At 39.3% G+C, this 17,473-nt stretch overlaps 1 protein-coding gene across 3 annotated transcripts in view; it reads right to left on the bottom strand.

The window, feature by feature from the left end:
* Positions 1-8,207: 8,207 nt before the first annotated feature.
* LOC127617228 (lactosylceramide alpha-2,3-sialyltransferase-like) overlaps positions 8,208-17,473 on the bottom strand; it is a 53,042-nt gene continuing 43,776 nt past the window's right edge. For all 3 annotated transcript variants that reach the window (XM_052089163.1, XM_052089164.1, XM_052089165.1), the window contains exons 5-7: positions 12,119-12,305; positions 11,857-12,015; positions 8,208-8,862 (exon numbers count right to left, since the gene is read on the bottom strand). In XM_052089163.1, the coding sequence (XP_051945123.1) occupies positions 8,605-8,862; positions 11,857-12,015; positions 12,119-12,305 (604 nt within the window). In that variant the 3' untranslated portion in view covers positions 8,208-8,604. The remainder of the gene's footprint in view (positions 8,863-11,856; positions 12,016-12,118; positions 12,306-17,473) is intronic.

Here is a 17,473-nt window from a genome sequence, read left to right as displayed (position 1 = left end):
CAATAACTGAAAAACCTACTATCATCTCAAAAATATAGCCAGAATTAGAGGTTTTGTATCCAGAAGAGAAATATATTCATGCATTCATCACCAGTAGGGTGGACTACTGCAATGGACTCCTAACCGGCCTTCCCAAAAAAATCATCAGTCACCTGCAGCCCATTCAAAATGCTGCTGCCAGGATTCTCACCCTAACCAAAAAAATCTGAGCATATTACTCCAGTCCTCAGGTCTTTACACTGGCTTCCAGTTACATTTATAACAGATTTTAAAGTACTATTACTCATTTATAAATCGCTCAACAGCCTAGAACCTAAATACATTTCAGATATGCTTGTTGAATATAAACCTAACAGACCTCTCAGATCATTATCATCATGTCAGTTATGTATACAGAGGGTTCACTCAAAACAAGGTGAGACAGTGTTTAGCTGTTATGAGGTCAGATGTGCTCCAACAGTAACCACATTTAATTCCAGAGTGAAAAACATCTGTTTAGCTGTGCATTCTTTCTCTGAGCACTGTTCTGCACTTATTGATTTCACTGAATCATTTTGCTTTTGTCTTTCTTTCATTTGAATTATTCTATTTTATTCTTTTTATTTTATTTTTATATAACTTTTTCTCAACGTGTTTAACAATTTTTGGTTATCCTCTGTTTAATCAGGGAAAGTTAACAACAGTTATGGATGGTGTTAAATATTTAATATTCTTTTTCTTATTATTCATTTTAATAATTGTAATTTATTTTATATATTTTTTTTCTTATTTCATGTTCTTAATAATTCTTTATTCTTTTATGTATCTTGTATTATCTTGAAAATGTATATGTAAAGCACTTTGAATTGCCATTGTGTATGAAATATAAATATACAGTACTGTGCAAAAATTTTAGGCACTTAAGATATTTCATAAACACATTTGTCTTAAGATGGTTATTATATCTTCAGCTTTAGTGTGTCAATAGGAAATATAAATGTTAGACTCCCAAACATTATTTTGCAAATAGAAAAGATTAGAATAGAAGAACAGGAAGACCTGCAACAGATGTGTAACAGACCCGCACACAGTCCCCCACTGAGATTATATAAAGAGACAGAAGTAATTGAGACAGATTAAATAGACAGAAGAACTGTGGAGAATTCTCCAAGAAGCTTGAAACATCCAATCTGCCAGCAACCCAGAAAAACTGAGTCCATGTGTATCTAGGAGAATTAGGGCTGTTTTAAAGGCAGAGGTGGTCACACCAAATATTGATTTAGCACTTTTTATATTTACTGGACTTTGTATGATGTTAATTGAAAAATGAAAACTATTTATGGCATTATTTTTGAAGAAATCCTCACTATGCAACATTTTTCACAAGTATCTAAAACTTTTGCATGCCTAGGAGAATATTTCATCTCTGTAGGTCCATACAATGCAATTGAAGCATATAAAGGCAGCATAAAAGTCATCAATAAGACTCCAGTGGGTTAATCCATGTTTTCTAAAGTGATCTAATCTGTTTTTGGTGAGAAAAGACCAAAATGTAACTTTTATTTCACGGTACATCTTGCAGTTTCAGTCTACAGGAATGATCATGATTTCGAGCTCAATTACACTTACTAGTGCAGTTCACAGAGTGCTAGATGGAACTGGGAAATATAATTGAGTTTGCATGATTGCCAAGGAGACTGCTGATGTCAAGATTTACAGTAAAAAGGGACTTAAATATTGATCTGTTTCTCACCCACACTTATCATATCACTTATAAAGACATGGATTTAACCACTGGAGTCGTATTCATAACTTTTAAGCTGCCTAAGCTAAACTAAAACAGATCAAACAGACAAACTGTGAAAACTAAACTTTATTGTAATGACAAATTGCATATAAAATCAAAACTAAACTAAAAATCCCAAACTTTAAAAACACTGGTTGGTACATAAAGTTCACACTAAGGGCTTTGTAACTACTAGTTAGTTTGTAACTAAGACAGACACACTCTCACGGCGAATTTGTCAGGATTCTTACAACTTTTGTAAATTTGGCTAGTACGTATGATATTGTGCGACTGCACTCGTTTGAATTCCTACGACTTCCACTACAGCCAATGACGTCGCTGGACATCGATTCCATCTAATATATGACAATTACTTACATCTGTCACACACAACAGCTTCCTATCATGTTTACACACTCTACTGACTGGTTAAGTTTAGATAAGGGGTTTGGATAAGGGCATAATATTAATAAGTATGTCCTCAACGCCTTGTGCGAGAAACGCTTACTTCTGCATTAGACATCCGGGAATATGCACATGATGAAATTGTATGAGTTTATGCAAACAACATCATGCGAGACCATACGAAATAGCAAACTTGTAAATTATTTACTAATTTTTATGAATTTGGTGAAAGATGAAGTTAGTATTAAATTTGGTTGCACTACCTGTTCTTAATTCAAGACATAGCAAGCTCTCCGTAAAGTAATGCGTAGTCGCATAATATGACATTTACCTGTATTGATCCAAAAACCAGCCTCCAAATTTGTACACAGAAGTAATCTTGTTACGGTTTTTGTTCAAACCTTGTTTGCTTACGAAACTGTCAGCTATGATAAATTATAGGCCTGTCCCCAGTGAAATATGATAATTGATTTTAATAAATAGTATACTTAACCTATGTAAATAACTATATTCAGGAACTGTATCTCAATTAATATAGGACAATAAATAAATACTAATACAACAGTCTGGAAAAATTTACATTTATTCATTCTATATCCTATATATTTTGTGTGTTTTTAAACTTGACACTGGGTGACGCACACAGTAAGAGTATCGTTAGGTTGGTTTCATGCTGACGAGCTGCTAAGCAAGTTTTTTTACACAAAGTTCTCTTTCGTAAATGTAAATGAGTATAAATATCAACATCATTTCTAAGGATTGAAATCTGTCACGCATAACATGAGCTAATTTAAGTCATTAAATCAGTCTGCTTTTTTATTCCAGCTGTTACTCCTGGTCAGATGCTTCCATAATAGTTTAGTTTAATCGTAGGGTTACATTCAGTATATAATGGTGTAACGCTCAAATATTTAGTAGTGCATCAATTGTGACAGTGCCTATTTGTGCCACAACATGGCTAAGTTGTAACACATAGAGCTGTTGCAACCAGCCCCTTGAAGGAAGAAGTATCTTAATAAACCAATGGGGTGCATCAGGGTTCAGTGCTTAGCCCTCTCCTTTTCTGTGTGCACACAACATCACTGGGCCCATTATAAAGGGACACAGCTTCTTAACTATGGACATTTTCCACTAACATCCGAAAACCAGAAAGTCTCCAAATACTTGACTTTGAACACTTTATTTTGTATTATCATGTGTGCTATATTTTTGTTAACTAAAGCAAAGACATTCAAACATATTTTGAAGTGATTTAAAGGAACACAAAAAGGGTATTTCTAAGAAGTCTTCACAGGTTTATTTTTGACATGATGAAAGTGAATAGTGAATCTAGTCTATGAAGCTTGAAAAAGGAAAAAAAAAAAGAACATAAAGCCACAGAAAGATTTATAAATAAGGCTCATACACTATATTCTGTAGATACAATTGCATGATGAACAAAACAATGTTAGTCATTCAATCAAATCAAATAATAAAAAAGTTCAAAATCAAATATGGTGGCTACATCAAACCTCTTCGTCATCAGGTTTAATATAATGGACTTTGCCACCATATTTGACAAAAATAGTTTATTAATGTTTTATTTGTGAGTGAATAACATTCAAAGTTCATCATACAAAGTGATTGCATGGCTTCAGAATACTTTTAGATATAGTGCTTGAGTCCAATGAGTCCAAGTGTACAATTATATTCTGAGGTCACATATAGGGCAGTACAAAATACAATATTAGGACAACAACAATAAAACTGATAGCACTAAATTAAATGAGTTGTCCAATGTTATGTTCTGGCCACAACAAGACTAATAAATAATGTAAAAAATTATTTCACATGTAGAGTAACCTAATAAGTAAATCATTGAGCACCCTTTAAGCATCAGTGTAACAAGTTCTAAATCACATCTAAAATATTAACGGACATACTGTACATGTTACAAATCCAAAACACTCAGATTGGGCCTAAACTGTACACATTAATCGTTAAACATTACATACATCCGTCTTAAATCATTGTGTGATTATATATGCATTTAAAGACTCTTTGCACACACTGACAGGAAGACTAAAGAGCGTTTATGCCAGCTGGTCTTAGCTGAAGTTCAGTCGGCTCATAAAGTTCCTCAAACAGTGTCGGGAGCCAGAGGGGAAACATTCATATCCTGCACACACACTTCTGTGTCTGCACACATGCAGCAGAAAGGCAAATGGAAATAAAACATGTCAGAAATATATCGAATCATTCAGTATTACTCAATCGTCAGATATGATGTTGGACTTTTTTTAAAAATTTTTAGACCTCCCATTATGACGCACAGAAAAGATGTTCTTTTCACTAGCGAACTGTACTGTTGAATATATTTTGTACAATTGCTCCATCTGTTGGAAGAGGAAGAGTACAGTCATTACAACATATAATTCACGATTTAACAAGAGCTATGAATGTAACTACACTGGTTTTAAATGAGTCCACGCTTCTTACTGATGTTCACATTCACATTTATTCTTCTTTGCCGTATCATGGAACACCGTGAAAACGTGTTCGCCTGGTAAACCAGCTGACGGAGCTTAAAAGTTCGCTGCTTTCACCCGCCATTCTCTTCTCTCTGACACGCTGCTCTCAGAGCTTCAGCGTTATCGTTATAGTGGTTGAGCATGAACATTTCCGGTGTAGTCATGGAAACGAGTTTACGCTGGACTCAGAATCAGCTACGTAAAATATTTATATTAAATATGTTCAGACAATTATATTTTCATTTATATTTGATTAATTTCTAAATAGTTGAAGCATTACATTATTTTACATAATAGTTAGTTGCAGTCGTCTAATCTGATTGGGCAAGTGACAAGTGACGTTTGAAGAAAATAGAAAATTCAAGATAAATACCATTTTCGAGCAGAATATTTTTATTGGGTGACATTTTCCAAATTATGCAAAAGTGTGAAAATAAAGCTGAAGCCAGAAAGATACACTTAGGTTGAAGTCATTAAAGCTAATTTTTTAACCACTCCACAGATTTAATATTAGCAAACTATAGTTTTAGCAAGTCGTTTAGGACATCTACTTTAGTAAGTAAATAAATTTTATTTACTTACAAATTACATTACTTAAAATTATAAGTAATGTTTCCAACAATTATTTACAGACAGATTGTTTCACTTTTAATTGACTATATCACAATTCCAGTGGGTCAGAAGTTTACATGCATTAAGGTAACTGTACCTTTAAACAGCTTGGAACATTCCAGAAAATAATGTTCTTTGCTGCAGGAGGGACTGGTGCACTTCACAAAATAGATGGCATCAGGAAGAAGGAAAATTATGTGGATACATTAAAGAAACATCTCAAGACATCAGCCAGGAAGTTAAAGCTCATTTGCAAATGGGTCTTCTGAATGGAAAATGACCCCAAGCATACCTCCAAAGTTGTGGCAAAATGGTTTAAGGACAACAAAGTCAAGGTAATGGAGTGGCCATCACAAAGCCCTGACCTCAATCTGATAGAAAATTTGTGGACAGAACTGAAAAGCATGTGTGAGCAAGGAGACCTACAGATCTGACTCAGTTACACCAGTTCTGTCTGGAGGAATGGGACAAAATTCCAGCAACGCATTGTGAGAAGCTTGTGGAAGGCTACACAAAACATTTGACCCAAGTTAAACAATTTAAAGGCAATGCAACCAAATACTAACAAATTGTATGTAAAATTCTGACCCACTGGATATGTGATGAAAGAAATAAAAGCTGAAATAAATAATTATCTCTGCTATTATTCAGATATTTCACATTCTTAAAATAAAGTAGTGATCCTAACTGACTTAAGACAGGGAAAGTTTTCTACAATTAAATGTCAGGAATTGTGAAAAACTGAGTTTAAATATATTTGGCTAAGGAGTATGTAAACTGTATAATTTAATTGTGTGTATTTAGGACATAGAATATGCTGTCTATATAAATAGCCTTTTCAAGACAAAGGAATGAGACATTGAACTTATATATATATATATACATACAGTATCTCACAAAAGTGAGTACACCCCTCATATTTTTGTAAATATTTGATTATATCTTTTCATGTGACAACACTGAAGAAATGACACATTGCTACAGTACAGTGAGTGTACAGCTTGTATAACAGTGTAAATTTGCTGTTTGCTAGCAACTAAAGTGAGTACACCCCTAAGTGAAAATGTCCAAATTGGGCCCAATTAGCCATTTTCCCTCCCTGGTGTCATGTGACTTGTTAGTGTTACAAGGTCTCAGGTGTGAATGGGGAGTAGGTGTGTTAAATTTGTTGTCATCGCTCTCACACTTCCTCATACTGGTCACTGGAAGTTCAACATGGCACCTCATGGCAAAGAACTCTCTGAGGATCTGAAAAAAAAAAGAATTGTTGCTCTACATAAAGATGGCTTAGGCTATAAGAAGATTGTCAAGACCCTGACACTGAGCTGCAGCATGGTGGCCAAGACCATACAGCGGTTTAACAGGACAGGTTCCACTCAGATCAGGCCTCTCCATGGTCGACCAAAGAAGTTGAGTGCACGTGCTCAGCATCATATCCAGAGGTTGTCTTTGGGAAATAGACGTATGAGTGCTGCCAGCATTGCTGCTGAGGTTGAAGGAGTGGGGAGTCAGCCTGTCAGTGCTCTAACCATACGCCGCACACTGCATCAAATTGGTCTGCATGGCTGTCGTCCCAGAAGGAAGCCTATTCTAAAGATGATGCACAAGAAAGCCTGCAAACAGTTTTGCTGAAGACAAGCAGACTAAGGACATGGATTACTGGAACCATGTCCTGTGGTCTGATGAGACCAAGATAAACTTATTTGGTTCAGATGGTGTCAAGCATGTGTGGCGGAAACCAGGTGAGGAGTACAAAGACAAGTGTGTCTTGCCTACAGTCAAGCATGGTGGTGGGAGTGTCATGGTCTGGGGCTGCATGAGTGCCGGCACTGGGGAGCTACAGTTCATTGAGGGAACCATGAATGCCAACATGTACTGTGACATACTGAAGTGGAGCATGATCCCCTCCCTTCGGAGACTGGGCCGCAGGGCAGTATTCCAGCATGATAACGACCCCAAACACACCTCCAAGACTACCACTGCCTTGCTAAAGAAGCTGAGGGTGAAGGTGATGGACTGGACAAGCATGTCTCCAGACCTAAACCATATTGAGCATCTGTAGGGCATCCTCAAACGGAAGGTGGAGGAGCACAAAGACTCTAACATCCACCAGCTCCGTGATGTCATCATGGAGGAGTGGAAGAGGACTCCAGTGGCAACCTGTGAAGCTCTGGTGAACTCCATGCCTAAGAGGGTTAAAGCAGTGCTGGAAAATAATGGTGGCCACACAAAATATTGACACTTTGGGCCCAATTTGGAAATTTTCACTTAGGGGTGTACTCACTTTTGTTGCCAGCAGTTCAGACATTAATGGCTGTGTGTGGAGTTATTTTGAGGGGACAGCAAATTTACACTGTTATACAAGCTGTACACTCACTACTTTAAATTGTAGCAAAGTGTCATTTCTTCAGTGTTGTCACAATAATAGATATAAACAAATATGTACAAATGTGTGAGGGGTGTACTCACTTTTGTGAGATACTGTATATATATATATATATATATATATATATATATATATATATATATATATATATATATATATATATATATATATATATATATATATATATATAAGACTTCAAAATTACTTTAAAATGTAATTTACAGCACATAATTCTATATAGATAGTGCAGAACACAGAATTTGAAATGTGCTGGAAATTACACTTTCATGACTTTCAGAAAAATCTGAGATGCATGTACACTGTTGGACATAGTCAGTAGACAATATAAATAAATGTGAGAAATCTTTTAACAAGCCAAGTTTCTAGACATCCACAGTGCTAAAAGAGCCAAAGGTTGAAGAAGCACCCAAGCATAAAACAGTCCTTCTGATATTCATTAAAAGATTTATTAAACATTTACATAAAAACAGAATTAAATGCAAAAAGTAAAATACATTGTATTCCAGGTCATGCACATGTACTTTAGTATAGTTCCAAAATAGACCAGTGAACATTACAGCACTGGAATAGTTTATTCTTGATTTCACATCAAACTTCTTGAAATGATGCAAACCCATGAGTTAAACTGGATTTAAAATGTCAGAATCTCAGTCTCTCAAGTGTCTGTAAATGGACACAATCCTTTTAAAACAAAATATATATAAAAACATACAATGTACATCATTAGTGTCTTTTTCGTATATTAGTTTTGATTTCACATAAAACAACACAGCTGTGGCAACAAAATCCCAGCTTTGTGGCTAATAAAATACTCATTAGTATGTTTTTGAAGATGCGCATACAGCTTTCCCATGCACTATAGTAACAGCTGGTCCATAAAAGGTGTGTGTTGGTGCTGGATGCACTTATCTTGAACAGAAGTTGCAGTGTATGCCACCTGTGAGGTCGGTGATGGTGCCTGAAGCTATGAGATGTTTGAGCAAAACTCTCTCACTCTGAACATCATGCATGGTTTCCTTTAACATGGCGGTCATGGGTAGATCATCATAGTAATGGAGATGAGCCTCTTTCTGGCTGAGATTATAGCCAAAGCCTGCTATACTGACCTCATCACATATATATGTGGCCAGGTTAAGAGCCGAGACACCTAAAGTAGGGACATTCTGGAGAGAGAACAGAAACATGACAAAATTTAGGAAACATTCATACAAACAACTGTATAAAGGGGAAACCAGCAGCCACATACATTAATGTCTAGGCTACAAAAAAAGCTCAGAATATATTCAGTGTAATTGCCCAGGAAAAAAAGATACAGATCATTTACAAATCTACACTTCTGTTTAAAACTGCCAGCATTATACAGCCCATTTTAGACTTTTCACCAAAATGTAAAAGGTAAAGCAATTTAGCAAAGCAATCCAAAGTGACATACACATAAGGAACATAAGCAATTTGTCTTACAAAAGTCAACATTTTATGCATTATCGCACGGCCATTGCTTTTGTTTTGGCTGACAAATACGGACAAATGTATTGGGCCACACCTCTTAATCACTGAAATCAGGTGATTCATTCAGTCCCATTGCCACAGGTGTATAAAATCGAGCACCTAACCATGCAGTCTCCACGGTAACACGCTCAACAAGCCACGTGATCAGATGCATGGGAGGCAACAAAGATACGTCCTCAGAGTTAATACGCCACAACGAGGACTTAGAGCGCATTGGGCATTCCAAACTAGGGAGAAAAGGGGAGAAATCCCCCAAAAACAAATCGGTCCAAACTTTTGATAAGAAACGTCTACGTTAGATGTAACCTCCGTTCCCTGATGGAGCGAAGAAGACGTTGTGTCGGAGAAGCGACACTAGGGGTCTCTCTTGAGCGCCGAATATGCCTCTGATCTATGAAAAAAGGCCTTTGAGAAGTTGGCAGATAGTATTTGCATACCCCGCCCCCGGACATACGGGTATAAAGGTACTCCATTCATGATTTTCCTGAGGAGCCGGAAATGGTCCGGCCACTACAGTGGCTTGGCTCAGCGACGTGGCCGGGGGGACACAACGTCTCATTCCCTCCATCAGGGAACGGAGGTTACATCCATAACCTAGACGTTCCCCGTCTGTCGCTCTCTCAACGTTGTGTCAGAGAAGCGACGCTATGGGTCCAATTTAAATCACGCCATGGGCTTTTGTAACCTCCATTCCCTGATGGAGGGAACGAGACATTGTGTCGATGTAGTGACACTAGGGATAACTCTTGAGAGCCTGAGATGCCTCTGATCTTTGATAAAAGGCCAATGGAAATTGGCGAGTGGTATTTGCATGCCCCTCCCCCAGACATACGAGTATAAAAGGAGGGGCGTGCATACCACTCATTAGGTTTTGTGCTGTGGAGCCGAGAATAAGGTACCGGCCATTTCCACAGGTAGTTCAGCATTGTGGCAGGAGGGACACAACGTCTTGTTCCCTCCATCAGGTATCGAAGGTTACAAAAGTAAGCCCATAATGACAAAGCAAATACCAGATTATTTACAACTTTGCAAATTTATAAAAAGGAAAAAACTGAAATATCATATTGACATAAGTATTCACACCCTTAACTCAGTACTTAGTTGAAGCACCTTTTGCAGTGATTACAGCCTCAAATCTTTTTTGGTATGATGTGACAAGCTTTGTACACCTGGATTTAAGGATTTTATACCATTCTCCTCTGCAGATCCTCTCAAGCTCTGTCAGGTTGGATGGAGACCGTCGGTGGACAGCCATTTTCAGTTCGATTGCTCGATTGGGTTAAAGTCTGGGCTATGGCTGGGCCACTCAAGGATATTCACAAAGTTGTCCTTAAGCCACTCTTGCATTGTCTTGGCTGTGTGTTTAGGGTCATTGTTCTGTTGGAAGGTGAACCTTTGTCAGTCTGAGGTCCTGAACGCTCTGGACCAGGTTTTCATTAAAGATATCTCTGTATTTTGCTGCATTCAACTTTTCTTCAGCCCTGACCAGTCCCCCAGTATCTACCACTGAAAAACACCCCCCACAGCATGATGCTACCACAACCAAGCTTCACCGTTGGGGATAGTATTGTGCAGGTGATTAGTGGTGCCTGGTTTACTCCAGACATAACTGTAAAGGGGTTCAATGGGAAGGAGGAGGCGAGAACCAATTTAATTGGTAAACTTAAAACAGAAGACACAAACACACACACATGACGGACATGTCCGTAAACTATCTCTCTCTCCCGCACAATCCTCCGCAGTCGACCTTTATCCCTCTCGGAGGCTTGATTAGCCTGATAACGGAACGGGTGTGTATGATCATGAAACAATTTGAAATTTCAGTTGTATAATTTCAATGTACTTGAAATGTACATGTAGGTATAAAAGCCTGAGATCTTACATGGACAGAAAACAATGAAAATCATGAAAAAAAAATATTATGTAAGATTGCACTTTTCATATGGTACAAATGTAGACATCACTGTTTCATTAAGTTATTTGCATCTGTTGAGCTGGAGAGGGTGCTAAGAACCAAGGCAGAAAAGCCTAACGTTTATGCAAAAAAAAAAAAATGGTGAAAAAAGACATTATGGAAAAAATATATGAAGTAGATTACTCCCTAATGACTAAAGTGGTACCTCAAAATGAATAAAATGGTCTGTCCCTATTATTATCAATGAAAGCAAGCCACAAGCGCAGCGTCTTGAGCTTCATGCATTCACAACTAAAATGTGCTGCTTCAATGTAAGCTTGACCGAAGCATAAAAGACATGTATCTCTTACAAGATGGAAAACACATGTCTTTAAAAAGATGTGTTTCGGCAAGCATAATCTTTATTTTGCTCTAAATTTGTATTTTGCGAGTACAATATAGAAACACAGCAAACCAGCACAAAAGAAAATTCTAAAAGTGTGACGCTGGGCCCTGGCTAATATGCTCATGATGATGTCAGCAGAAGCTGAGCACCAAGATTCACCAGCAAATAAATTTGCCGTGATGGCATAGGGTTTTAAAGACATGCCCCCTAAAGGGTGGTCCCATAGAATCAGCTACTGATGCAGCATCAAAGTTACTTTATTAAAAGGGAAATGTAATTAATTAGTAGTCATTACTTTTAGTTAGGTACTCCATAACACTGATGTCTGTTAAAGAACAGGAAGCTCACCTGGTCCCATCCCCACAGGCGCTGTCTGGGAGTGGGGTAGTGGAGCAGATCCAGGGCTGTTTCCCTGATGACCTCGGGATTCAGCAAACGAAACTGTGAGGGCTCAACTGGAACCTTCACTGGCACATGCTGCCAGAAAAATAGCCAGTCCCACAGCGACTGGAAACATGGAATCACATGTAAAAACCTTTCAAATCTTGTTCAGAATTGCTGCAAAGGTGAATAAAAAGTAAAATAATTATAACCTGCTACGAACACTCACAACTGTTGTTTTGGTGATCATTGCTCGAAGCCAGTGGAAGTCTACAGGCTTGTAGATCACAGCCACAAACTTGAGATCTGGATCGGAATCTTCCCAAACCTTTTGGCAGCCTTCAGGGTAACTAATTCTGATGGAGGTACGATTCCCAACATCTACACTGTAATCTTTCACAGGGCCACTGTTTAACCTATAGAGATTTAAATGTAAACAATTAAATGTTCGCCAAGTGTACAGCTCACTTTATCCATGTACATGCTGCAGCTAAATGAAGTTCAGTCATAACAACTCTCAGAATAATTTATTTGTATATGACTAACCATATTTGATATGGAGCACAGGACAGGAAGCAGACAGAATGGCTTAACCATCTGCAAGCTGCCATGACCCATCACACAGTTCACATAAACTACAACACATAGAGACTTTATTACCTATATATCATATAGAGACTGGTCTATTCTCTGAACTACCAAGCAGAAACCCTTCACTAAATAATAATAAAAAAAAAATGATTGGTCAAAATTAAAAATGACAAAAAAATGTAAATGAAAAATCATATAAAAGGTAGGACTACTAAAGCTTAGATCTCTTTTAACCAAAGCACTAGTTGTAAATTAATTTATTACAGATCATAGTTTGGATGCGCTCTGTTTGACTGAAACATTATTGGGCCTTATTCTGATCAGATCTTGTAGTTACTGTGGATAGAGCTTTCATAGTTGTTGACTTTAACATTCATATACTGTAGATAATGAAAATGACACATTGGGATTAGCATTTATCGATATTCTCAACTCTCTTGGGGTGAGACAAAATGTGACAGAACCAACTCATCACCCTAATCATATGCTAGATTTTATTCTGTCATATGGAGTTGATGTTGATAACATTTTTGCTACAGAGTGATGACATCTCAGACCATTACCATTATCATTCAGGTAGAACAGTTCAGAGGTTGATGTAGTCACAGAAAATATAAATACAGTCTTCTATAGCTCTCCTGAAAAGCCCCACACCTTTGTACAATGATCACACTCATGCTCATACCAGAACAGCTAAAAGCACAAGTGGAAGAGAACAAAACTAGAGGTATTTCGTGGTGCATGAATGGATAGTGTCTCGAGATACAGGCACTTAAAGCTGCCAGGTCAGCATATTTGAGCAAACTCATAGAAAATAACCACAAAAATCCTAGGTGTTTATTCAGTATTGTGGCTAAATTGGTTAGGAATAAAGCCTCGACTAAACCAGATATCCCAGCACAGCACATTAGTAATTACTTCATGAATTTCTTTACTGACATAATTGAAATCATCAGAGTTATGCATTTGTCTGCCACAGCACCTCAAAAAACTGTCTCATAATTTCCCCCACAAACAATTTCTAACTTTTTCAATCTAGATTATCGTAATGCCCGGGGGCAGAGGGAGAGCGCGGAGGACACTTTCCGTGGCCACGGGACGAAAGCGGCGAAGTCGGGCCGGGGGGGCTCTGTAAAGCGCGCAGCCGGAGTCGCAAGCCACCTTCGCCCCCTTACCCTTTCACCGTGCATACACGCCTTCCAAGGACTTCTGAGAACAGAGAACAAATTGCAATGCTACTGTCCGGATTAGCCAAATCAGTACTGTATTTGAAGTATCAGTCAGTTGCTGACCATTTAAATAAAGAATAAATTACAATTAAAGCAAAATAAAAATCAGTACTGTATGTTAAGTATCAGTCAGTTGCTGGCCATTTAAATAAAGAATAAATTAAAATTATAGCTAAATAAACATCAGCACTGATCATTCAAATAAAGTATAAATACAAATACAATAAATAGCTAAATAAACATCAGCACTGTATGTTCAGTATCAGTCAGTTGCTGACCATTTAAATAAAGAGTCAATAAAAATAAAAACAAACTATTTTAATACTGCCAGTCAGTTAGGAGCAGGTTGTATGATAAATGCCTGCTCCATCTAATGATGGACTACACTCATAAAATGGAATGCATAGACAGTTAATTAATTGCCAACAAAAGCCTGCATCAGCCAACTAACGAAAGACTATGTGAAATTCTGCACAGGTGTTCTAAATACAATTATTATTTACTTATTTATTTTTAAACAATTTACACTCATATCTTTATAAGAATGCACAATGATGACTCTAAGACTTTATATATATTACAGCTTCATTTTATGTAAAGCTGCTTTGAAACAAGCACTGAATTGTTGGGTGGAGGGGGTTCGAATAGTAAATGGGGGCTTGAAGAATGGGAACCACTGGGTTACCACATTATCTGAGATATCAAACTTCTTAGAGACCTCAAATTATAGCATGGGAGCAGCAGTGGTCCATCGAGAACCATCCTGGATAAATGGGCACCAACATTTTTGTCAAATCTAATTTATATTAAGGCCCACTCACAGCGCCAATGACATGGCGACAGGATGTCTTTCATTTTCAATGAGAGCAGAGTGACTTTGGGCAACACAAGCAAGAGTGATTGTTGGCGATAAGATGTGGGCATGGCAAGCGATATGACAAGGTTACGAAAAGTTATACTTTATGCAAATTACGAGCGACAAAATGACAAAGTTATATCCTTGTTTTATGAGCAGTACATCTCGTCTGTGATCAGATTTTCAGAAGGTATGGGCAGTTGTGCAGTCCACCAAATCTATTTTGTAGTGAACAAAAATAAATCAATCAAAACAATCATTTAGCTTTTTCAAAGTAACCCCTCTTTGTCTAGGTTACATCTCTGGACACAACATACTTAAATATCAAGATGTACTGTATATCAAGTGTTTTCAAAAGACTTAAAAAGATTAACAGGTGTTTCTTCAGATTCAGGCAATTTTAGGTACCTTTTAGATTTTACAGTTTTAGCCTTTAGCCAGACATTCAATATTTAACTATGACAATCCATTATAAGAATACAAATTATTACACATTTAAAACTATGATCATCTAAACCAAGTGAAATAAACATAAGAAATTTCAATATTTATTGTTTGAAAATGATTTCTATATTCAAAAACATCTAGGTTACTATTGTAACCTCTGTTCCCTGATGTAGGGAATGAGATGTTGTGTCGAATGAAGCGACACTAGGGGTCTTTCTTGAAGGCTTCAGTTACCTCTGAACTGGCCAACGCGAATTTGAATTTGCATGTTCCTCCCCCGGACATACGGGTATAAAAGGAGGGAATCGTGCATCTGTCAATTCAAGTTTTGCTCTGAGGAGCCGAGAAAAAGTTTTGGTCATTACAGTGGCTCGGTACAGCGTCGTGGCCGGGGGGACACAAAGTCTCGATCCCTCCATCAGGGAACGAAGGTTACAGTAGTAACCTAGACTTTCCCTGTCTGTCACTCACTCAATGTTGTGTCGAATGAAGTGACACTAGGGGTCCCTATTCAATAACAGCATTCGCTGAACCGTGTACGTGAGCTGCAGATGCAGGTGCGAGCAGGCAGTTGCGTGCCAAAGTAGCAGACTGCATCAGACTGCACGTACCCTTCCCCAACACCTCATAAAAACATCATAAACCTTTTAGGTTCCTAGCATTCCCGAAGAGGGGAAACAAGCGACGCGCCAAGCATGGGAGCAGGCAGCGCCTTTTCTGTCTCTATGTTTCTCGCATAGATTTAAAGCAGCTGGGGCCATTTAACGCTATAACACGCATCAGGGAAGGCGTTCTTTTCAGACTCCTAATATTTCAGGGGGAAAAGACCCTGCAGAGACCACAACCTCGACAGGGAGGATCTGTCGCCAGGAGAGTAAGATCCGAGAACCAAGTCTGTGTGGGGCAATAGAGGGCCACTAGAGTGACTTGTTCCTTGTCCTCCCTGACCTTGCACAGCACCCGTGCATGTAGGCTCACCGGGAGAAATGCGTACTTGCGCAGCACCCGGGGTCAATGCTGACTCCAAAGGAGGATATGGCGGGCGAGTTGCGACATGTGACGAGAGCGCACGCCGCCTTGGCAATTCATGTATGCTATCGTGGTGGTGCAGTCTGAACGGATCAAGACATTCTTGCCCAGAAGTAGCGGGAGAAACCTCCGCAGGGCAAGAATTACAGCCAGAAACTCTAGGCAGTGCCCATTGCACATGGTGGCCCAACCCCGTTTGGAGGCGTCAGTGGTGACCAGAATGCATCGGGACACCTGCTGTAGGGGGACTCCTGTCTGTAAAAAACAGAGGTCTGTCCAGGGGTTGAAAGTCTGGTGGCAGGAGGGGCTGATGAACACATTGTATGTGCCACGGTGCCATGCCAATCTCAGGACTTGAGTCTGGAGCCAGTGCTGAAGTGGTCTCTTATGCATCAACCCCAGCGGTGCGACCGCCGCGGAGGATGCCATATGCCCCAGGAACCACTGGAATTGTTTAAGAGGAACCGCTGTGACTAGCTTGAACAAGGTGAGGCATTTCAGCTCCGACAGCGTGCTCGTTGGTGAGGCGTGCTGTCATTGAGTCTAACTCCATGCTGAGAAAAGAGATGCTATGAACCGGTGTGAGTTTACTCTTTTCAGGTGCCTGAGACCCTGGTCCCTGTGGGCACACAGTAACTCTCAAGTGCGGGCTAGGATGAGCCAGTCGTCGAGTTAGTTGAGTATGCGGATGCCCACTTCTCTTAGCGGGGCAAAGGCTGCCTCTGCGACCTTCGTGAAGATGCAAGTGGACAGGGACAGGCCGGAGGGGTGGACATTGTACTGATACGCCTGGCTGTCGAACACAAACCGTAGGAAGGGCAAGGCAAGATAGAGACGTGGGAGTACGTTTCCTTCAGGTCTACCGCTGCAAACCAATCCTGATGCCGGACGTATGTTAGAATGTGTTTCTGCGTGAGCATCTTGAGCGGGAGTTTGTGCAAGGCCCGGTTGAAAAATCATAAATCCAGGATCGGTCGCAAGTCACCGCCTTTTTTGGGTACGATGAAGGGCTGTAGAAACCCTTCTTCATCTCGGCTGGAGGAACACGCACCCGTACCCGTGGAACAATTCGTCTAGCTGTGAGGGCTACGGGGAGGATGGAGGGTTCCAGTCTAACCCCACGCTCATGGTGGCCCAGGCAAGCATGTCGGCCATCTGGGTGTCAGCCTCAGACTGGGTGGGCCGACCCGAAGGCAGCAGCGGGTCCGAAGGAGTAGTCAGACTGGCCATGAGGCGAGCCGCTCTCACCTCGAGCCTGGACGAATGTCAACGAGTGTGCCGGGGGCGGGTGGTTCGTGGGGATTTATCCAGCAAAACAGAGCACGCTGACATCCCCAAATCGCCTCCATCGCAGTTTAGGAGTGGGTTTGATAATTTGCAATAATTAATAATTAGCATAGATAATTATTAATTATTAAAATCAATAGAACAT

This window comes from Xyrauchen texanus, chromosome 23 (assembly GCF_025860055.1).
Source record: "Xyrauchen texanus isolate HMW12.3.18 chromosome 23, RBS_HiC_50CHRs, whole genome shotgun sequence".
In the NCBI taxonomy this organism is placed as follows: Eukaryota; Metazoa; Chordata; class Actinopteri; order Cypriniformes; family Catostomidae; genus Xyrauchen; species Xyrauchen texanus.
Note: the sequence above shows the minus strand (reverse complement) of the source record. Positions and strands in the feature narration are given on the sequence as shown.